A 19,879-nucleotide genomic window follows, 5' to 3' on the forward strand; every position below is an offset into this window, starting at 1 on the left:
AGGAGGTGGGATAAGAAACGGGATTCAGCACAGTATTAAATCCCACTGGGGTCAGCCAAAGGCAGGCTTGATGACTGGCTGACACCTAAAGAAGCTACGGTGAGGACAAGTGGGTTATCAGTACTGCTAAAAAATTAGCAAAAGTTAAAGGAGAATTAAAATCAGCGCACCTGTAAATGGAAACTGAAGTCGGTCCACCTGGATACGTGCAACAGCTAAGCAAAAAGCGCTTCACTCAGCTGGAGGGTCTGTCTGCAATTAGTAGAACAAAACTTAATTAAAAAAACGTAAAGTCTGAAAAAACATGCTAGCTAGTTAGTAAAAACCAAACAAAAATAAAGGGTTCATGAACACGAGCTTGCTTTTGCAGCAGAAGGGCAGGGCTGCAGAGCTGACGGGGCGGCGATCGCTTGAGGAAAGCGCGGGTTTGCTTACGTAGCACACGCTGATCGCACCTTTCTGCGGCCTCTCGGGATCTGGGGACTCCCAAAGATCAGCTGGCAAAACACAAAATAGAAATTCCAGGCTTTGAATGCTTTTGGATTTTTTTTTTTTATAATCAACACGATCACCCCCTTTTACTGACAGTCACTGTCCTGCTCTACACCGGTACTACCAGTATCCACCCGGGTAACGGAGCTGAATCCATCAAGATTAAGTTTTAAAGAGTAGCTTGCAGTCAAATACAACACAGAATAAAAGCAACATGGCAAAAAAAAAAAAAAAAAAAAAGACAGAAGAGATAAACAAACCTTTCCAACAGCAAGTCACAGGTCAAATCTGGGAGCACACAACCGAGAACACAGGCTGAAATATTTGGGTTCTCGGTGGCTTGGGGCTGCAGGGTTCAGGAGGGCAGAAGACGATAGCCATCGTAAGAGACCACAGCTTCCAGTCTCTTATCCCAGCACAGCGAAGGAAAACACCAGCAGCAGAATAAATCCCACCTCCCTGTTCCTCAGCCAGCTGCCTTTTCCCCTCCGCCACCAAGAGCCATCTCCGCTGGCCGGTGGGTGCCTCTGGGCCACCTGAAGAGCGTCGCAGCCAAGAACTCAGCATTTAAACCTGCCTTTGCCCAGTTGAGGTGTTTTAAACCAGAGCCTTGGTGGTGGATTCCCAGCACCTGCGAAACCAGCCTGTTTCCCTCCAAACAGCTAAAAGCACTTTATAACCTAAAAGCCAGCCAGGTCTCCATCCTACAGGTTAATTAGATGACAGTGAAATGTCTCCTCCTGGACACACATGGACTATCTTTTCTTGAAGGCAACGAACACGTCAACCCTTCAGCCCACAGTCTGGGCATTCCCTCGCCGCGCGGTGACCAAACAGCTTCAGAAAACCCTCGCAACGAGGCAGCTGGGGTGCGTATTTGGGAAAAGGTTCGCGCAGGGAGCCGCGAAGCCGCTCCCTCTGCGCTGCGCCCGCAAACGAAGTACCCCAAGCTGGTGGGATGTTGGCCCCAGACTGGGAAAGCTGAAGAGGAAGGCCACCTTCAGCCAGATTAAAGAGCAGCCAGGGGATTGCCAAGAGCTTTGGTAAGAAATGAAATTGAATCCCAGCTGTGCATTTCACTGAATCCTTGTTTATTAGGCGTTGGTAAATAAACCAGTAAACCTGATTTGATTTAAAGCTCATGAACTTCGGTAGCACGAGGGAAGGGATATGGTGGGATAACGGACGATATACAGAGCAAGAGGCAACGGTAATGGTAGAAATTCCTTTAGTATACAGTCAAATTACATTGCGCTATAAATAAAACATGATAAAAATACAAAAAATATAACTCTTTATAATTAATAACCCCAAATTCTTCTTTTTTTTCGGAAGATCTCCTCTGGATAAATAGCGAGAAACAGTCATTGTGAAAACTTCTTGGAGCCATTAGCTCCTACGAGAAGTTATTTTCCTACTTTTTCGGCAGCTTTGGGGAACTTCTTAAACTCAGCCTGCTCCTTGAAAAAAAGCTGAGCGAGGATATGATCTGCTGTCCCGTGGAAGTAGTCATTCATACGAAGAGTTTCCAGCTAGGAAGAAAAAGAGAATTCTTTTTAAAAGAATGATCATAGCTACCTGATAATTTTTATAATATTAGTAATATAGGATATTTAAGTGTAGCTCAAATCCACGATAAAAATGAATTAATTTAACTAATGACTTACACTGGGCTAATCAAGATCACTGGAAATGCGTAACCTTAGATAAATCCCCCCTTGCTCTGGCTCCTGGGATACAGCCTTGTTCAAAAAGTCCTGCACAGCCAAACATTTCTTCACTCCGCTTGCCCATGGGAATTCTCACCTGGTTTCCTGTACTGTAGGCTAAAATCAAAAGCAAATCCTCATCACACACGCTCTTGATATAATGTTGGGTTCCAACAGGGAAAAAGATGACATCTCCAATGCCGATGTTGAAGTGGGAGGTGACTCCGGAGAGAATAACTCCAGCCTGTTGCAAGTCAAGCAGCAATATTCAGCAACGTTCAGGATTGCTTTTTTCTTTTCGTATTTTTTTTTATTTTATTTTGTATTTCAGCATTCGGGAGAGCGGCGATTCCTGTAATCGGCACGCGTGATTTTGCTGAAGGATTTAACATGACGGACAATTTCTGCTCTTTGTCTAACTCCGCTTTGACTAGACCGGCTTCCACAAATGAGATCAAAATTTTGGATGGAGGAGGAGTGTGAACACCACAAGTTTTGTAACACTACTAATTGCAGTGTTATTAATGAGGGCCGGGAATCAGTTGTTAGGTCTGTAATTGTTTTACAGCCAACTTCTCCCTCACGGATGTAACAAATTACCTGTCCGCAGCCGCTAATGACATAACCCATCTCGTTAGCGTTGAAGTGGAAATGAGGCTGCCCCAGTCCGTTGCTGAATATCCTGAGAGTTGCTAAGGTAAGGGTATTTTCGTGCTGAAAAGCAGAACAAAAGCGTTCAGAAAACCATCTCAGATTGCCCCATCCCTGTTATACAGGACAAAGCAGCGATGAACACACACAAAATAGCTATGGTACCCAACTGAAAGCGCGTACCTTGTTCAACGACTCACTAAAAATTTTTTCCATTTCATTTAGTCCAGTGCCGTTTATGCGGTAGCGAGCCCACTGGAAGATTCCTCCTGGAAAAGGATATTCTGCTGACCCTAAAACAAAAGCAGCCAGTGAGGATTTCCAACAAGGTTCGGTTAACGTCGCTTGTTAGTGTATTGGCCAGCTTCAAGTCATTACTAAGGACTAAGCTTGCGCCTCGAATCTTACGAGTCTCTGGAACCAACCAGGAAGCTCACCAATATATTTTTCATTTTATCTCCTTGAAATCATAAAATTTCTAGAAATACGCAGAGCTCTTACATACAAAGTTCTTAGATCCGTACCTTTGAGATCGTAGAAGTACTGCCATACAAGGTTGTCCGGAGACTGCACGTAGGTGGCATTTTGGACAAGCTCGTCTAGGTTTGACGGGAGGTTCACTGCTTGATCTTCTGCTTGTTTCTTGAACGTTCTGATGAAGTTGACTCCACCTTGTGGCTGCAGAACACAATGAGCATTAAATCAAGACACCCACCAAACTGCGGGATTAAAGTTTCGCTTCGGTGAATATCCCACCTTAGTCCCTGGTGGTAGACAAATTCTGCCTCGTGGACGTACCTCATCTCTTTAACTGCCTCGCCTTTTCAATACTCTGCTTTGCTCTGCCCTTCCTTCCCACTTACCACAGAGATTTGGAGCAGAAGGGAAATTTGGTCTCTCTCTCATCGAACAGTTTCAGAGTGGGAAGGTCTATGACAATTCCGTGGTTTGAATACGCAAGTTCCTCAGACTCAGCAAAAAAAAAATCTGTGGCTGCGTTCTTGCTCAGGCGACATCGCCAACTAGTCAGTTCCAATAAGAACCATTTTAACCATTTTAATCTTATCTGTAGTTTCCTGGACTGCCACGTCAATGTGTAGAAGACTAGCTAGAGGCTGCTTGCCCTACCGTACAGACCTTTAGCGCTCTGGCCGCTATATCCTCCGGGGTAGAGAAAAATGCATCGTCTACATCCAAAGTCTGAAGTTCTTCGTGCGTTGTAAAAAACAGCAAGAACAGGCAGTCTTCCGATCCTATGTTCTTTATCCAATGCACAGTGTTTCTAGGGAAGAAGATCACTTGACCGGCCGTGACGTTGTAGGTGGTGACCACGCTGTCGTCCGCACCGATTACTCCAATCCAGGCAGTACCCTGTAACGTAATCGGAACTTAACGATCGTCACGAAGTTCTCATTTAATCCATAGGCAGCAAAACGATAATTCAAATAACCAAAAGCTGTTAGGAAAAGACAGATCCTGAGGTACTCCCTAACAAGTGTTTGAGAACTTAAATCCAGAATAGCATTTAAGTGACAAAATTTTAAGGATTCCTTAAACTTTCTAAAATGACAAATACATGTTGCTCATAATTAAACTGTTTTTATTAAAGAGGCTGTGGACAGCTATAACGGAGTCATCCTTGACCAAAAACTGCTGGGCCAGGTGTTTGTGGAAAGCCTTACTCCAAGGGTGATCCCCTATCCAGCTGGAGCTGTTCAGTTCTATGCTGAGCAAAAGATGAATAATTATTCATCCTCACGGTGAGCTTTTCTTAATCTCTCTTATTTTCTTTAATTTTACAGATTTGAAGTTTGAGGTGAGATAGGGCAAAGCTTGTCAAAGAAGATTTATTTGGGGGGAGAAAGGAGGGGGCATTTGGTCTAGGAAAGAGAAGACTATAACAAGTCTTCCATGTGTAAAAAGTTGCGAGAAAGAAAGATGATCTACGGGTCTCTACAGCCAGTGGAGATAAACAAGGAGAAATTAGAATTTCACTGGAAGCACTTCATAAAATTCTGTAACTTTAAGGTATCCAGAGTCTCCTCTGGCCTCAGTTTTTATACTTTTTTAGAAGTTACGGATGTTGGGTCCTTTTGCAAGTAACAACACTGAACAGCCTATTTCAAGCATCTCCATTTGAAAATGTTATTTCTAGCAAGAAAACTAACGCCATACATCAATCAATCGCAATTCACCTTTTATTACCTGGTAACATTTGTATATAACGCATATGAAAATTTTTTTACATATGTACATCTTTTATATACGATACTTTCAACTGCCAAACCAATTAGGAAACCTGAAATCATCAGACAATACCTGTAACAGGTAGCCGTGTTCATTGGCATTAAAATGCCAGTGGGGAGCCCGGAGGCCTTTGCTCCTGATCCGTAAGGTTCCAAAAGTCATTTTGGAGCGATGGTTATTGATACTTTTTCCGAACTCCATTTCTTCATTGCTCTGGTATTCGTTTACGTCCTCCCTGAATCTTGCCCACTGAATTTCACCACCTGGGTAGCTATGTACCTGTAAAGCGATGAGAGCGGAGAACTGCATTAATTGTGGACAGTGGTGACCGAACAACCCAAAAATATTTCTACAGTTGCAAACTATTTGCCCTTGAAAGTATTCCTTTCCCAATATTTCTACTGCCTCTTGAACGTGTTTTGTACTTGAAAGAATCATCTTGCACTGAGGAAGGACATATGAAAAGGGTTGCCCTCCTCTTAAAACACTTTTGTTTGGATTCTTAAAAACAATTTTTTCTTTGAAAATTAATTACACGGTTAAATCTAACAGGAATGAGTACCAGAATAGCTGTTGTCAGTGTCCTGCTACCTGATCTTTCCTTTTCCCTCTTCTGCTGAAAAGCAAAAATCAATCAGGAATTATTTTTATCTAAAGATATATTTAGAAGATGGAGTATGTCTTTAGAGTTGGCTCAAAGGATACGTTTCTTTAATTATCAAACTACACCTAAACAAAACCCACATAATTCCTAGGGCTTCATTACACTGTCAATTAATTCATTTTAGCTCACTGAAGCAAGATGATGGAGTTCATTTTTCCTTCCAACATAAGAATTTGTTTGAAGCCAGTCTTCAGAACAAAGAGGTTTAGTGTGCTCCTCAGCTTACATTCAGATTTGACCTTTGTTTTGTTTGTCGGGATTTCACACTCTGTAATTTCAGAATCACACATAAAGTGGATGCCTTGTCTTGCGAGCCCAATTTGTTGGAGTAATTATTTAGCTCTCCAAGAGGCATTTCAGAGATCCATACGACCTCCAATATCTGCTGTGAATTGGAGTAAAACCGTCAGGAAGTTTGTGTCTCTCCCCAGGGATTATAAAAGAAGCCTGGATAACAGGTTTAGATGGATCACTTAATGCTTAAAAAAAAAAGTTAGGTGAAATTAATTCATTAAACTTCTATATATGATGCTAGAATGTTACTGCACAAGAAGAACAATTTACCTTTGATTTCCCCAGATGATTCAGGAACTGGAATTTGATATCCACCATCTTTTCATCTGGTTTTGGGGAAGACGCACCATCGTCTTTAACGACCGTCTCTTTCACAAAGGCAGGGTTCTTGACGTAGACCAAGGAAAGAATCAGCACTCCTATGGCTGTGGTGATAACACAGGCCAATAGACAAACTAGAAAGACTTTCATCAGCGACCAGCTGCCCTTTCTTTCCTGAAATCAACCAAAACCAAAAAAGAAAGCTTTAGTAGATCATTACATCCACACACAGGAGAAAATTTGAGATAGTCCTTTTAAAATTATAATAGTGTGCCTTTCAGAAACACAGGTAGAGCCAAATTACTGGGCCCAGCACAGGGAAACCTTACAGGGTGTGTTAGCAGATTGTTGCTCTCCTTTCTTTATTTCATCAAGTAAAGGCACGTCTTCATCATCGCCGAGTCTTACAAACTCTTAAAAGTTGTTTCTAATCTATATCACAAAACATCGAAGACCTGTAGCATCAACTCAAAGGCCAAGGCATTTCCGGCACCATGAGGCATCACCTTGGTGAGGATTTTTACTGTCTCCTGTCCCATAACATTTTTTGCTGTTGAATTTGCAGCTTCAGGTGAATAGAGACTGCATCCTCTAGCCCAAATTTTGAAATTCTTTCTTGATTCTGGGTGCACAGCTTGATCTGCTTTTAAAAGCCTGACTTTTCAGACGGTGAGTGCCTGCAAATGAGCTGTGAATGCGGATTTTTTAAGCGGGACAATCAGAAATGAAAAAATTGAAGACTATTTGCCGATTTTAACAGAATGACCTTTTTCATGAATCTGTTTGACAAGAGCTCTTTACAAAGACGCCTCTCTTGCCAGCAGAAAAGCGCTCAAAATATCACCCTGTTCTATTTGGTAATAATTTTTTCTTCAGTTTAAATTACTCCCTTTTTAAAAGCTCGTGTTCAATTAAATATCACAACAGCAGTAGTCAGACCGCAGAGCCTCATGAGAGAACAAGGCTTTATAGTTAAATGCATTTCGAAATCCTCATTTTCCAGATTTGAAGGACCTTTAATTTACAGCATTTTCCCAGCAGTGGCCCCAGTTCAATTATTTTTAAAGGCGAAAGAATGCCGTACGTATTACATAATGATAAATAATACAGAAGATTCCATCTCAGCGTAACTGCGTGGAGTGAGTTATACTGCGAGGAAGTCATTAGCCTCGGTGTATTTATCGTCAAGAAGCAGCACTGTGCTGACTGCGAACAAGCGTAACGGCTGATGAGCGATACGCCTGCTCTTCTTGTGTGAAGTTAATGCCAATTCCAAGAAGCAAAAACTTTAACGGGAAAAGTACAGAGGAAAAAAAAATAAAACAGTACTCTAACGTGTAACTCCGTAGAGACACGGAATATTACCACAAGATGAGCTTTAAGTAGCTCCTTCCTGTTAAAATCCACAGGGAATCTTCCAAAGAGAATTACTTCGTCCAGGAGTTGCAGGATAAAGAATTTTGCTGTTAATTTGAGTGAGGCCAAGGAATTACGTCTCACCGTTCAGATCCCAGCTACAGCACGTCAGGACCTGAGCAACTGTAGCCCTTCAGAGCTTTGATTTTCTTCGGGACCTTTTTAATTGTATAGTATTAGGTAATATTCTAAAATAAGGGTTTAATCTTCAGACTGACTCTGTTAATGATGTTTTGATAGCACTGTAAAAAGAAAATGACCGGTACCTCTTTTTTTGGCCACTCTTTTCCTTTTGAAGAAATTTGGATGCTCTCTCCGTGCATTTCAAATGCCTGGTTATCCATTTAGTAAAGCTGAAAGAGATGAGTGCACACAAGACAATTAAAAACATCAAAACGCAGGAAAGTTAATCCTGATACGTGCTCCGTTATGTTACTGAGTCCAGGGAAGTGACTCATTATCTTCTGCACAGCAACACCAGCAGTATTTAGCACAGTACCACTTTGCAGAAATGTGATGCAATAGAAAAAAAAAAAAGACTAAAACCCAAAGCCACTCATCTTTGCTAAACTACAGTGGAAGGACCTGACAATTTCCACAGTCAGACTCATTATTCACGTATCACGTGAACACCAAGACACAAGATGACAATGAGATAGAGTTTGAACCATCAAATACTCGGAGGTAAAAAAAAGTCATCTAGTTCCTTTACCTACGCGAAGGACCTAGAATATTTCAATGAAAGGTTTGCCTGGTTGTGCAATCTACTTTTACAGCCACAAAAACGGTTGAGGTTCCAGAACCTCTTTGGCAACGCATTTCTCAGCTGACATATTATTGGTAAAAAGGTTTTCACAAGCTGCGACGGAACTGTTCTGTTTTACCCTCCTGCAACGGACCGAGCCACCCAGAAAATGCCCCACTAAGTGAGACCAGCAGTACATCCAGCCCAGGATGGTTTTTTTTTCTCTGATAGGACTTTAGGAAATTTTATTTTATTAGGAAATATTATTTAATATGATTCCTTGTTTTGAGGCAAAAAGCGCTCGCCCTCCCTCCTCGTTTCCTTGAAATATTTCTTGTTTGATTACTTCTGAACTTCTAGGAAGCCATTTCTAGACCATTCTGGGACCACACCGAGTTCTAAACGTTACTGATAACTTGAAGATAGCTCCAGCAGCTTCTCCAAGAGCTTAGCGTTCATGCTAAGTGGACCTCTTGGTAGGTGTAGTCCACTGAACACAGGTAGCTTGCGTAAGAGCTGTCACGTTTTTCCCTGGCGTAATCCGAGCTTTATCCCCCGCCCATTGCAGTTGATGTTTTAAGTAAATATTATACCGTAACTGACATTTCTTACTTGTTGCAAGGTCCTGGACCAAAATTCTCCTTGGGTCTCCCTTAGTAGGGGACTTATTGTTTACTAACATAAGCAAGAAGGAACTTTTGGATTAGTGTCTTCGGCAGCTCGTCCTCCTTGTCTCTCATTTTTGTGCTTTGGACTTTCTAAAAAGCACCAAAGTCCAAGATGATTCATCTTCAGGGACAATTCTAGCTATTTCCACTAGACTTCCTTCTTGCGGAGCGTTGAGGATTGCAAGACACATTACATTTATTTTCACTCTTCCACATTAGGATATCCTGCAACTATATCTTAAATATATATTTTCATCAACTGCCAAACTCCTGGGCATCTTTTTCCTAGACTTTTTTTTTCCCCACAGAATTTCGCAAACAGATCTTTGAATTTCTTGTAGTTGCTTTATTCTCTTTTCCATTCTAAAAATCTTGAAAGAAAATTCTTGTATTAACCTTCACCTTCTGTATCAAAACCTTGCATCATCCTAGTCTAAAAACATCCTGAATACTCTGTATTCCATTTATTTTTTCCCCAATAAATATTTGGTTAGCTAATATGAGATAGAGCCCATCTCTCCCCAGCCGTCTTTTCTTTTCTCATCTGGAAGAGCTGTGAAAGCTCAGCCATTCAAACCGGCAAGAGCAGGATCAGGCCAGTTAAAAGTAAATGAAAAGCTTTCCTCATTTCCCTTTGAACAGCAATTCTCTCCGCACAGCGAGACAACTGTAAAGTTGACCAAAAATTCGGAGTAAGGACACAAAAATTAAAAACCGTGGTAGATCACAGAATCCGTGACCCAAAAAAAGAATCCAAAAAGGAAACATACATCATGATTTTCAAGGGTTTTGTCATTCCAGATATATATATAAAATATATGTCTGAGTTACACAGAAGAAGCAATAGGTTGATAGTGAGTGACTACAGGGTTTGCAGTTTTTCAGATCCTCCTTTTCAGACTAAAATAGGTAGAAAGTACAGCCAAATTAACCCTCTGCTGGCAGCACTGCTAGTCTTCATTATATCCGGAGCCTGAAATCAAGTTTTCCTCTATCAGCACCTTTTTGTAGCAGTGTGAATATGGCGATGAGAGATTTGTTAATGCAAATCAGAGGAAAAAGATAACTGCAGCATACAGTCATTCCATTTCAAGACCAGCGGCACAATTAACTCTCTCATTAAGCCTTTAAGGGGCAAAAATCCCACCTATTTTCCTCCCCCCACGCCAAGTCAGAGTCTTACCACAGACAGGATCTTCACAAGATTTAAGAGCACGATACTTGTCTTCCTCAAAGCCTTGACTTCCCTGGGCCCCGTTTTACGGATATATATACACCGTAATTCAGGAAGTGCCCTCCTCATAAAAGATTTCCTGTATATGCAAATACACAGGATCACAAACACTTCTGTACATCGTTAGCAAACAGTTCTTACGACTTGCGAGAAATAGTGACCTTCCTTCTGTCTCCTCCTGCTATTTTATTTTAGCATTTCCTCCAAATCCTCCTGGTCTCTTGTCTTTCCACTTGGCCTTTTTGCTTTTCCCACTGTCACTACGGAAGCCTGGAGTTCAATAAAATTCCTTTTCTCTGATCTAGCCTCAAGGACAAGAGCATCACTGACATGTTGGATATGAAAATTACTTCTGTTTAGGACTTAATGTACCGTTATTTTTTATTATTCCGTTATTTTTTTCTGAGCAGCACCTTCTTTATTCTAACATACAGGGAAACTAAATTCCAGCTCCAATTGCAAGAACTGACCAGCGTATGCAGCCAAAAAGTTAACTTTTTTCTATTAAATGGAATAAACCAGAAAAACAGGAGAGCTGCGATAGCTTAGGCAGTGCCACGCTAGCTGCGCTGAGAGTCTGAGCATCAAACGATGCAGCGTACGCACACGATGCGTAACTACCTACACACGGCGTCCAGAGTAGCGCAAAAGCAGAGCAAATTCACCGCGATCCACACTCAGATATGTGCCACATCAGGAAAAAACCTCATCTTTCCTTGCACATCTGAGTTCCTTCAATAAAACGACTTCTGGCAAACAAACAGTTATACCCACAGTATCGGTTAGTTTGTACCTTCACGCCTCAGCAACGCAACGCTTCATAAAAGCTTCCACAGTAAAGTTTGCTGGAGGAGTAATTTTATTATCTGTACCCTGATTTCAGCTCTCAGCATTTGAGGAAGGCCAATAAAATCCGTCTGAACTACATTATTACCTATTACTTACGACCCACCTATGTTCTCATATGCCACAACAGTCATAAAATGAAGTCATTTATTATTCTCTCTACTTACTAATTCTTAACAGGAAGATGAGATAAATACATAGCTCATCTTCCTTCTCCTTTTTCTTCGGGTTTCTATTTCATTTTTCCCAATCAGTGCGTGCTCAGGGACCTGCTTTCTCATGGGTACCTATAAATATCCAGACTAAAAGGAAGCAGTTTGCTAGAAAGGCATGTTGCCGTAGGTATTTTGTTTACTCACAGCATGAAGCGCTAGGCTACGTTACACAAGCCTCAGAAAGGCTTCCTTCAAGATGTTCTGTCAACATAGTTGAATTCATAAACTCCAATTCCTACTTACAGCTTGTCTTTGTCCCTCAATTTGCTGTTGCCAAATGGGGAAAGTGCTACTCCTCTCTCCCCTGCGCAAGTTCCAGTGCTTATCAGTGGCTTGCATGAGCTAATTCTACTTAATTACACTGAAAAAAAAGAAAAAAAAGTCACTTCTCTATCTGTATAGCCCACTGAAGGATTTCATCTGCTCTAAAACTACGAACAAAGGCAAGGAAAACGGAAAGGAGATTAGGACGTCCCAGTAACAGCGACAAGCAGCTGCTGGATCAGTTCAGCAAACACATTTTGCGCTCCTGGACAGAAATCCTCAAAATCAGCGCCTTCTCTCCCCAAAGAACCAGGCTTTGCTTGGATGTGGCAGGGGGACAACTCCAAAAGACTTCAGACACCTTGATACCAAATATATTTGGTAAGTGTGCGGTGGGGAACAAAGAGCAGACAGTTACATCAACTCAAGTCCTGGTTTTGAAAAATGTTTAAAAACACACAGATTCTCCCACGAAAATGTTCAGTTTTAATTAAATATTCTTTTAAAAGTGCTAGCTCTTGTCACATAGTGTTAGATCCTATTGGAAGCACTAATACTCAATTAACCTTTGGAGTAATTAATGAAAAGAATGACTAGGTGTAGAAATACTGAATATTTCTGAGAAATATTGACTAGGTATAGAAATGCTGAACATTTTTGAGAACGTGCACTGGTTCAGCCTTCAAAAAAACTTTGTCCAGTGGTCAGGCTGAGAAATGATTTAAATCCCACACTATTAAAATATTCCTAGAGATCAGCTTCACAGATTATTCTTCTTTTTCTTGTTTATCTTCTTCATGATCACTGGTCTGCTCTTGTTGGTGGCTGTTATCTTCAACAAGAATTTTAAGACGTGACAAATGGTGTAAAGCCCTAGATTAGGAGAAAAGAGGACTTGAGCCACAGTGTGTATATATATATTATTTGCATTTTAACACAAAATGATGTTGATTTCGTGCAAACAGCTTAATAGTTTGACTGGTATGATAGACACTTTACATTTCTGTTCCACTTATTCCGTTTTAGAGATAAAATATACTAAGATTTTTTTTTTTAAAAACAAAGAAAATACTTTTTGGACCAGAAATTTTAAAGTACATCTGCTCAAATACAGATGCTCACCCAAACCCCACAGTTTCTATTAAATTATTACCAAACGGGTATTTAACACCAGATGTTAAATGCTGCAAAACATGTAATAAAATAGCACCTCAATACTAAAAGTTACTGTATTTTTAAATTAAAAAAATATTTTAATTTAACATCACAGGATAAAATCATACTGCAACACTGAGTTCTGTCAAAACAAGTGCTCTACATAAGCTGTTTTCCATTCTGCCTTTTCTCAAACTTTGTATTTCTTTAGTCACTTATAACCATTCAGTAGACTTTGATTTCATTGCTGAAATGTTTCCTAGCAATTATTTTCTCCACTGTTGTGAAAAAATTACGAAAATATTTCGGCCCATGTTACAAACTTCTCCAAGTCTGATTGCTTTAAAGTCCATCTCTGTGTAACGATAATTAATCTATCGATATAGATAAAATTAACATGTTTATTTACAGAGTACATCTCTGCAAACATCCACTAGGTATTTCTGTGCTCCACAAGCTGCTGTGTTTTTAATTATTCACTACCGGCTTATTCTTAACGAAGTTTTTGACTCACAGGACAATTCTCTCAGCTAACTTATCGTTCCTTTTCTGCACTTTTTGAAAACAGTGAAAACTCAGAAAATCAGTGGTCACTTACTTCTGAATAGAATTAGTAAGAGGGATTATCTCGCTGTCATAGAGTTTTAATTCAGCCTCTGCTCTTTCAGAAAGCTTAAAAAAAAACAGAGCAAAAATTGTTAACTGTGGGAAGGAACAGTAGCTGAATATGACAGAAAACACGGTACTTTTACAGCACATTGCATGGGAAAGCATTACCAACAGCTTTATCGCATCATAAAGTCATTCCGGGTGGAAGGAACCTCAGGAGGTGGGGTCCTGCTCAAAGCAGAGGCAGCTGTGAGTTTACAGGAGGTTGCTCAGGTTTTTAATCCAGTCAAACCGTGAAAAGCTCCAAGGACAGAGACTGCACAACCTCTCGTGAACAACTTGTTCCAGTGCTTTGCCATCTTCAGGGTCAAAAAAAAAAAACCCAAAACTTTCTCCCCATTTAATTCAATTTATGCCTGCTTCTCATCCTTCCACCATGCACCACTATGAAGACCCTGGCTCTATCTTCCTTGCAGGAAGACTTCCGTTAGCTTCTCCAAAACCTCCTCTTCTCCAGCCTGAAGAAGCCCTGAGGTTTCCTGTCGGCCCGTTCCCCCCAGCCTGCCCGATCCAGATATATAGGGAGCATTTCATTCGCTACATAGGGTTTAATAACCGTATGCAGGCAACGTCATGAAAAAAACTAAAGAAATCACGAAATCTATGAAATAATTTTGAAACAAAAGCGCTACAAAATACGAACTCACTGATGCCGCGGGAGGCAAGGACAGAGAATTAAATTTCTGACTCTCTAAAAGTTTGGTACATGCCCCCAAAAGCCTAGAATTAACGGGAATATTGTCAGAAGATAATTTTTCCAGCACACAGCTCTCGCTGGAGCAGCCAGGGAGAGCAGAGTCTCCTCTGTTCTGGCAGGATTGCCTGAAACGTCGCCACCTCCTGGCTTACGAGCACTGCTTTCTGCAGCACCACGGAGGCCACTGTGGAGTTACTGACCTGCAAACAGCAAAGACCACAGCCTCCAGTTTGCGACAGCAGCAACAGGACAGCGAATCCATAAAAGGACTAATGATTTTTCTCAGAGATGTATACAGCACATCGAGATTGGCAAGTTAAAACACAAGGAAACTGACTACTCACTTTTACAAACTCTTCCTCTTGCTCAGCAGTTTCGTTCCGGCTTAAGCTTCCCTGAATCCCTTGAAGTTTAAACAACATGAGCTTCAAAGCTTCAAGGGGTCTGTGATGATGACCTCCAGAAAAAACGTTTTCCTAAACCAAAATGCAAAGAATGTGCACTTGCAGCGCGAACAAAAAAACAGAACAGCTTTTCAAGTTGCCCTGAAACAAATGTCTCCCTCTACCTGTTCTTTAAAGGTCTATTTAGAAACTGTACATAGAATCCCAGATGGTTTGGGTGGGAAGGGACCTTCAAAGCCCACCCAGTCCAACCCCCTGCCAGGAGCAGGGACATCTCCAACTACATCAGGTCGGTCACAGCCCCAGCCAACCTGGCCTGGAACGTTTCCAGGGATGGGGCATCCACCGCCTCTCTGGGCAACCTGGGCCAGTGCTCCACCACCCTCGGTGTAAAAACTTTTGTCCTAATATCTAATCTGAATATATCTCCCTGTATTTTGAAATGGGAATCATGGAACAGTTAAGATTCAAGGGCAATAAAGCAGAAAGTAAAGAAAATATACCAGTACATAAATTAACAGAATGCCTTTCAAGTAGAATACTGGGCTCAGTGCTCACCTCCCTAGCTGAGAAAAGGATAAAGAGTTTATGTAATTAAAATTAAAGATCGAACAATGCATATTTTGGGCACTCTCAAACATAAACAGTCAAATTTACTGACCTTATTTTTGTCATTTAAACAGTCTTCCAAGAACTTATGTATGATATCTGCCTTGGGGAATGGTAGAGCATCCACCACGTCCTCACAGCACACAGGCGCTGGTGGGTTGCTAGACCAACATTAAACATGTGATGGAGAGTAAGAAGAAGTTTATAAACTGAAGAATTGTTTTAGGATATAGTCATTATGATGAAATCACATATACAGCATCAATGCAACACCAAGGGCGCACTGAGGAGTCCTGTCAGCACTTCGTTGTGTGTTTCTCACACACACCCCCCAATTTTTTCCAGTTTTGCTAGTATAATAAAACCTCTAAAAGCCATAAAACGCAACTCAAGAAAAAAGCAGAGTAATTTGTTTTTCATAAACTATTGGATCTGGCCATTTAAGTTCCGTTAAATAATTTCTCTTGAAATAAAATCTCTCTGTATATCAATAAGAAATATTATTAAATGGCAACAAGGTAACAGTATTGAGAGCACTCCTTGCAAGTCAATGAAAAGGGAAAAGCAGCACACCGATATCTCAACCTTGAAACAAATATTTCGCGGTATCAAGAGACCTCACAGTGAATCCTTTCCTTATGTACATGCCACAGCACCGTTACTTATAATTGATACACAAAAGCAATTAAATGCATTATGCATGTCCATAAATAAATTAGTCCAAAAGATACGTTCACTTACCGAGCACCTGCAGCATTCTCCCACGATCTTTCCGCTCCTAGTATCTCTGTTGTAGAAGGACTGCTGCTGTTTTCCAGAGTATTTGACAAATCCTCAGCTGAACTCTCCAGACCTCTGTCACGCTTCAGCGTAAGCAGCTCAGGTTGGTCTTCTGAAAAAAAAACCACGGAGACAATGTCTCCAAGCCTCTTCAAGGATGTTATTTCCACATTATTTTTAGTTTTATGTAATATTCACACTGTGTTTAGGAATGTCTCTCCCCCAAGGTTACACTTCATGTAATTTAATTCAACGCTTGAAATTCTATGAAAATATTTATGGAATTACTGTCATCATCTTGCAGTAAGGTACTACATCTGCCACCGTAATAAATACTTTCCTTAAATATCGATTCATAGATGAAAACTCTGTACGTATTTTTATACGCACTCTCCAAATTAAGAAAGTAAATTACATGAAATATCGTTACCGCTGAATGGCTTTTTGATGCGTCTTGAAAACAGGTTATCAAATCGGAAGCACACATCTGGATTGCCGTCGCTGTAACTTTCTCCTGCTTCCTTATCACCTCTCGGATCCAGGCAACCGCTTTGTTCAAGAAAATTACAACTGTCTTTACCGACAGAGCGTCTTTCCTTCAGGATCTCAAAAGTTTGCGAAGAGGAAGCTTCGCCTTGTATGTTCAAGTTTTGACCATCACTTGGAGTTGAATCAGAAAAAAGTTTGTAACTCTTAAGCCAGACTGGGTAGTGAAAATTGGGAATGCTGCTTATCCCTGATACGCTTAAGTCAGACTTCTGACTGGTAAGCCACCTTGGATAATTCTTAACAGGAGAAGCGTTACAGTTCTCTTCAAAAGACAAGGGTCTTGAACTTCCTTTAGAGGAGACGGAATCGCACCTATCGTTGCGTTTCTTTTTGCGGAAGTCTCTGTGTGGATTTTGGTGAGCAACAGCTTTCCCGTACTCCTGGAGGCTGACGCCGCTTTCAGTGCAGACCGAGGTTTGGTAAGGGCAGAGAGGTGCTTTAAGTGACCGTCTGTTCCACTCACTGCTCCGATGCCTTGATTTAAGAGGAGCATGCTGGACGAAGGGCAGCGATCCATCTGCTGGCAACGCTAACAGATCATCCGTCGCGAGGCTAATCGAGTCCAGGTCACGCTCCATCTGCCTTCTACAGGGTGAAGCGAGAGAACCCAATCCTACATGCTGATTAAAATCATCCAATCCTGAAAAAGACAAAGGTATTTTACATGAATTGCTAAACTTCAAGCATAGCAAACGGATAATTTAAAGCTGAAATATGTTATTTACTAGGGGGTACTGGATTACACTTCTTGCAAGAGTGGTTCCATTTCTAATCAGACTTCTGATAAAAACCTTACCAGTCAAAAGCTACCCCTCCTTTCATAGGACACAACATTCACAGCTTTGAGTATTTAATTTTTTAATTACGAGAAACAAGATTTCAACATGCTACGGTCCATCTTCAGTCGCATACTCAGAATTGTGTATTGTGCAGGTAGGTCCTTAAGTATTTCGCTCCTAGCAGTGAGGCTTCCTCCGCACAGTAGCGTTAGGGATGACCTCCTCTATAAATTAAGCACATTTACCACAGGAAAACGTGGCTAAAAAATAGCTTGAAAGGCAAGTAGCCAGATGACGGGCCTTTAGACTCATTTTGTGATTCTACAGAAGCCTACATGCTATATAAGATCTCACTTGGCAGTTTTTCAGGGAAGAATTACAGCATTAAATCTTTTTTTCTTTCTTTTTACTGAAACTATGAAGCACTTTGATTCACAAAAATACATCTTTCTCACTTTCACTGTAATATCAGCAAGTGAAATCTATGTATTACAGGCTATTATAACATACAAAAAACATACACGCTCATACGCAAACGGAACCAACGAGACTTCTGCAAAGAACAACAGAAAAATTTCAGAGTAAAATATGAGCAGATGACATCTTTCATAGAACACTTTCTCATTTTTTTTTAGTGATCATCAGCATGCTTCTTTATGTTTGGGAAATCAGTTAAGCAGAAGATGGTTTCTATTAGAAAACTAGAACCCAAAAGCTAAACACAGCTAAAAACCAGCTGTCTTGGTAAGAGGAAGAAAAAGTGTGAAGCTAGAGGATTGTTCTAGGTTACAGTGAAGAAAAACATCCTTTTTCAGGTACAAAGTTGGCCTGGACTTAGGACTCTGTTATATTTTAGCTCTAAAGGACAAAGAATTCGCAATATAAATTAGCTCAAGCACGGTTATCTACACTAGATCTTCTCATAAAAGTCCATATAATCAGTTAAATGCTTATTTCCTCAAGCTAACTAACGGCAAAAGCCAGTTCAAACCCATATACATTACCCAACTGGGTTAGACTTCAGACCCAAAAGTACATTTCACAGAAACCAACGGCTACGAGGCAAATTTTGTTCTAAAGAGACCCCTTCAATTAATTAGATTCTGATGTTACTTACTCTGAAAAGGAAGCAGATTTTTTTCAAGACTCTGGTTTAAGCAATGATTCACCCTGGCTTTACCATATATTCAAATATAGAAAACAGAATTTCTGTTCCCTGTCCAGAATTTATTACTGCATCTACAAGCACGGTCATGGATTCTCAACAATCCACCAAACATTCAGAAAAAAAAGCATTATGGAGTATGACAAATACTGCTAGCCACCACAAAGCATTGTTTATTACATCATAAAGACTTGCAAGCAGTTGTGCAGAGAACATTGCTTCAACAAACACGCCTGCTGGGAGACAAGGAATGGCAATAGCACCAGCAATTAAAACAAAAGAAAAGGAACAAACACCAAAACTTACTCAACAACACATTTACAGAGACATACCATGCTTTTCTTTGGCGTGATGCTTGCAAAACTTCACTTTTTTGGGAGTGCTTTGGTATATGCAGATTTTTCCAGTGCTTTTTTCTGAAGATGTGAGACTTAAATCAAAGTCTTCGATATAAGCCTCCAAAGCCTCAGAGGCAGAGCTGTAAAGCTTGTCCTTGTAGTGAATCAAGCTGTCTGAGCGTGAATTCCTGCTGTCAACACTACAGCTTGTTAAAAGAGAAGACACTGTTGAATCAGGAGAGCAGACACTGCTGTCTTTTATCGAGCTTGTCATGGTTTGTATCCCGCTTTCTGTTGGAATCCTCACTCATCTTTTTAATCAACCTAAATGGAAAAAGAAACAAAAATGCAAGCGATCATCTGCACTGAAATATCTTTTTATAAACCGCAATGTATCTGGGATGTTTTACTTTTGTTCTCTAGTTCTTATTATTTTCCTAAAATTAACTACTTTGCTATTCAAGTTGCTGCTTTTTTTCAACTAGAAAAGTCAAAGGCAGAAGATAAAAGCTCTGGAAAAAAAAGACATCAATAGGGAAAACTTATTATACATTGAAACTTTAGTAGCAAGAAAAAATATACAGCAAGAGAACAAGGAACTCTAGCTCATCACTAGCTCTAGAGGAACCTCACTACTCTGCTTTTGCAAGAACAGGCTTTCATGTAAGAATTGCTGACATTTATCACCAAACACACTTCAGCAAAGACACAGAGAAGCATCATAACTTTTGATTTCAGAACCAGCACAGAAGAGTAGCATTCATGCACCAAAAAAACCATTATTAAAGTAGCTTGGACAGTATGAAAAACTAACAACTCCGTGTAAGAAGTTCAGGAAATCATTACCCTTGCAGATGTTTTTCTGTAACCAGAACAGGAACACAGAGTAAAAGAATTTTACGAGCCACAGAGGAACACTTATGATCATCTTATCTGGGTAAATTAGTCAATTCAATTCAAGCTGCCTT

The 19,879-nt window shown here is 40.5% G+C and overlaps 2 protein-coding genes across 3 annotated transcripts; both read right to left on the reverse strand.

Annotated features, from left to right (window-relative positions):
* Nucleotides 1–1,659: 1,659 nt before the first annotated feature.
* DYNAP (dynactin associated protein) lies at nucleotides 1,660–11,190 on the reverse strand. Of its 2 annotated transcripts, XM_086769660.1 has the most exons (11): nucleotides 11,063–11,190; nucleotides 10,391–10,520; nucleotides 8,061–8,147; nucleotides 6,328–6,552; nucleotides 5,172–5,378; nucleotides 3,990–4,223; nucleotides 3,377–3,530; nucleotides 3,036–3,145; nucleotides 2,802–2,915; nucleotides 2,299–2,445; nucleotides 1,660–2,024 (listed from the first exon to the last, which is right to left on the reverse strand). In XM_086769660.1, exons 3-11 carry the CDS (start codon nucleotides 8,136–8,138, stop codon nucleotides 1,899–1,901), a joined length of 1,395 nt encoding a protein of 464 aa, XP_086625786.1. In that variant the 5' UTR covers nucleotides 8,139–8,147; nucleotides 10,391–10,520; nucleotides 11,063–11,190; the 3' UTR covers nucleotides 1,660–1,898. The 2 variants fall into 2 exon arrangements, with proteins under 2 accessions (XP_086625786.1, XP_086625787.1); XM_086769661.1 differs by lacking the exon at nucleotides 11,063–11,190 and having other exon boundaries at nucleotides 10,391–10,678.
* A 934-nt stretch (nucleotides 11,191–12,124) lies between these two features.
* CWH18orf54 (chromosome W C18orf54 homolog) lies at nucleotides 12,125–19,229 on the reverse strand. The gene is made up of 7 exons (XM_010119651.2): nucleotides 18,906–19,229; nucleotides 16,511–17,269; nucleotides 16,042–16,192; nucleotides 15,353–15,461; nucleotides 14,632–14,763; nucleotides 13,520–13,593; nucleotides 12,125–12,639 (listed from the first exon to the last, which is right to left on the reverse strand). The coding sequence occupies exons 1-7, from the start codon at nucleotides 19,183–19,185 to the stop codon at nucleotides 12,534–12,536; spliced, it is 1,611 nt and encodes a 536-aa protein (XP_010117953.2). The 5' UTR covers nucleotides 19,186–19,229; the 3' UTR covers nucleotides 12,125–12,533.
* Between the last annotated feature and the right edge of the window lie 650 nt (nucleotides 19,230–19,879).

The sequence above is a fragment of the Chlamydotis macqueenii genome, chromosome W (genome assembly GCF_036417535.1).
Source record: "Chlamydotis macqueenii isolate bChlMac1 chromosome W, bChlMac1.mat, whole genome shotgun sequence".
In the NCBI taxonomy this organism is placed as follows: Eukaryota; Metazoa; Chordata; class Aves; order Otidiformes; family Otididae; genus Chlamydotis; species Chlamydotis macqueenii.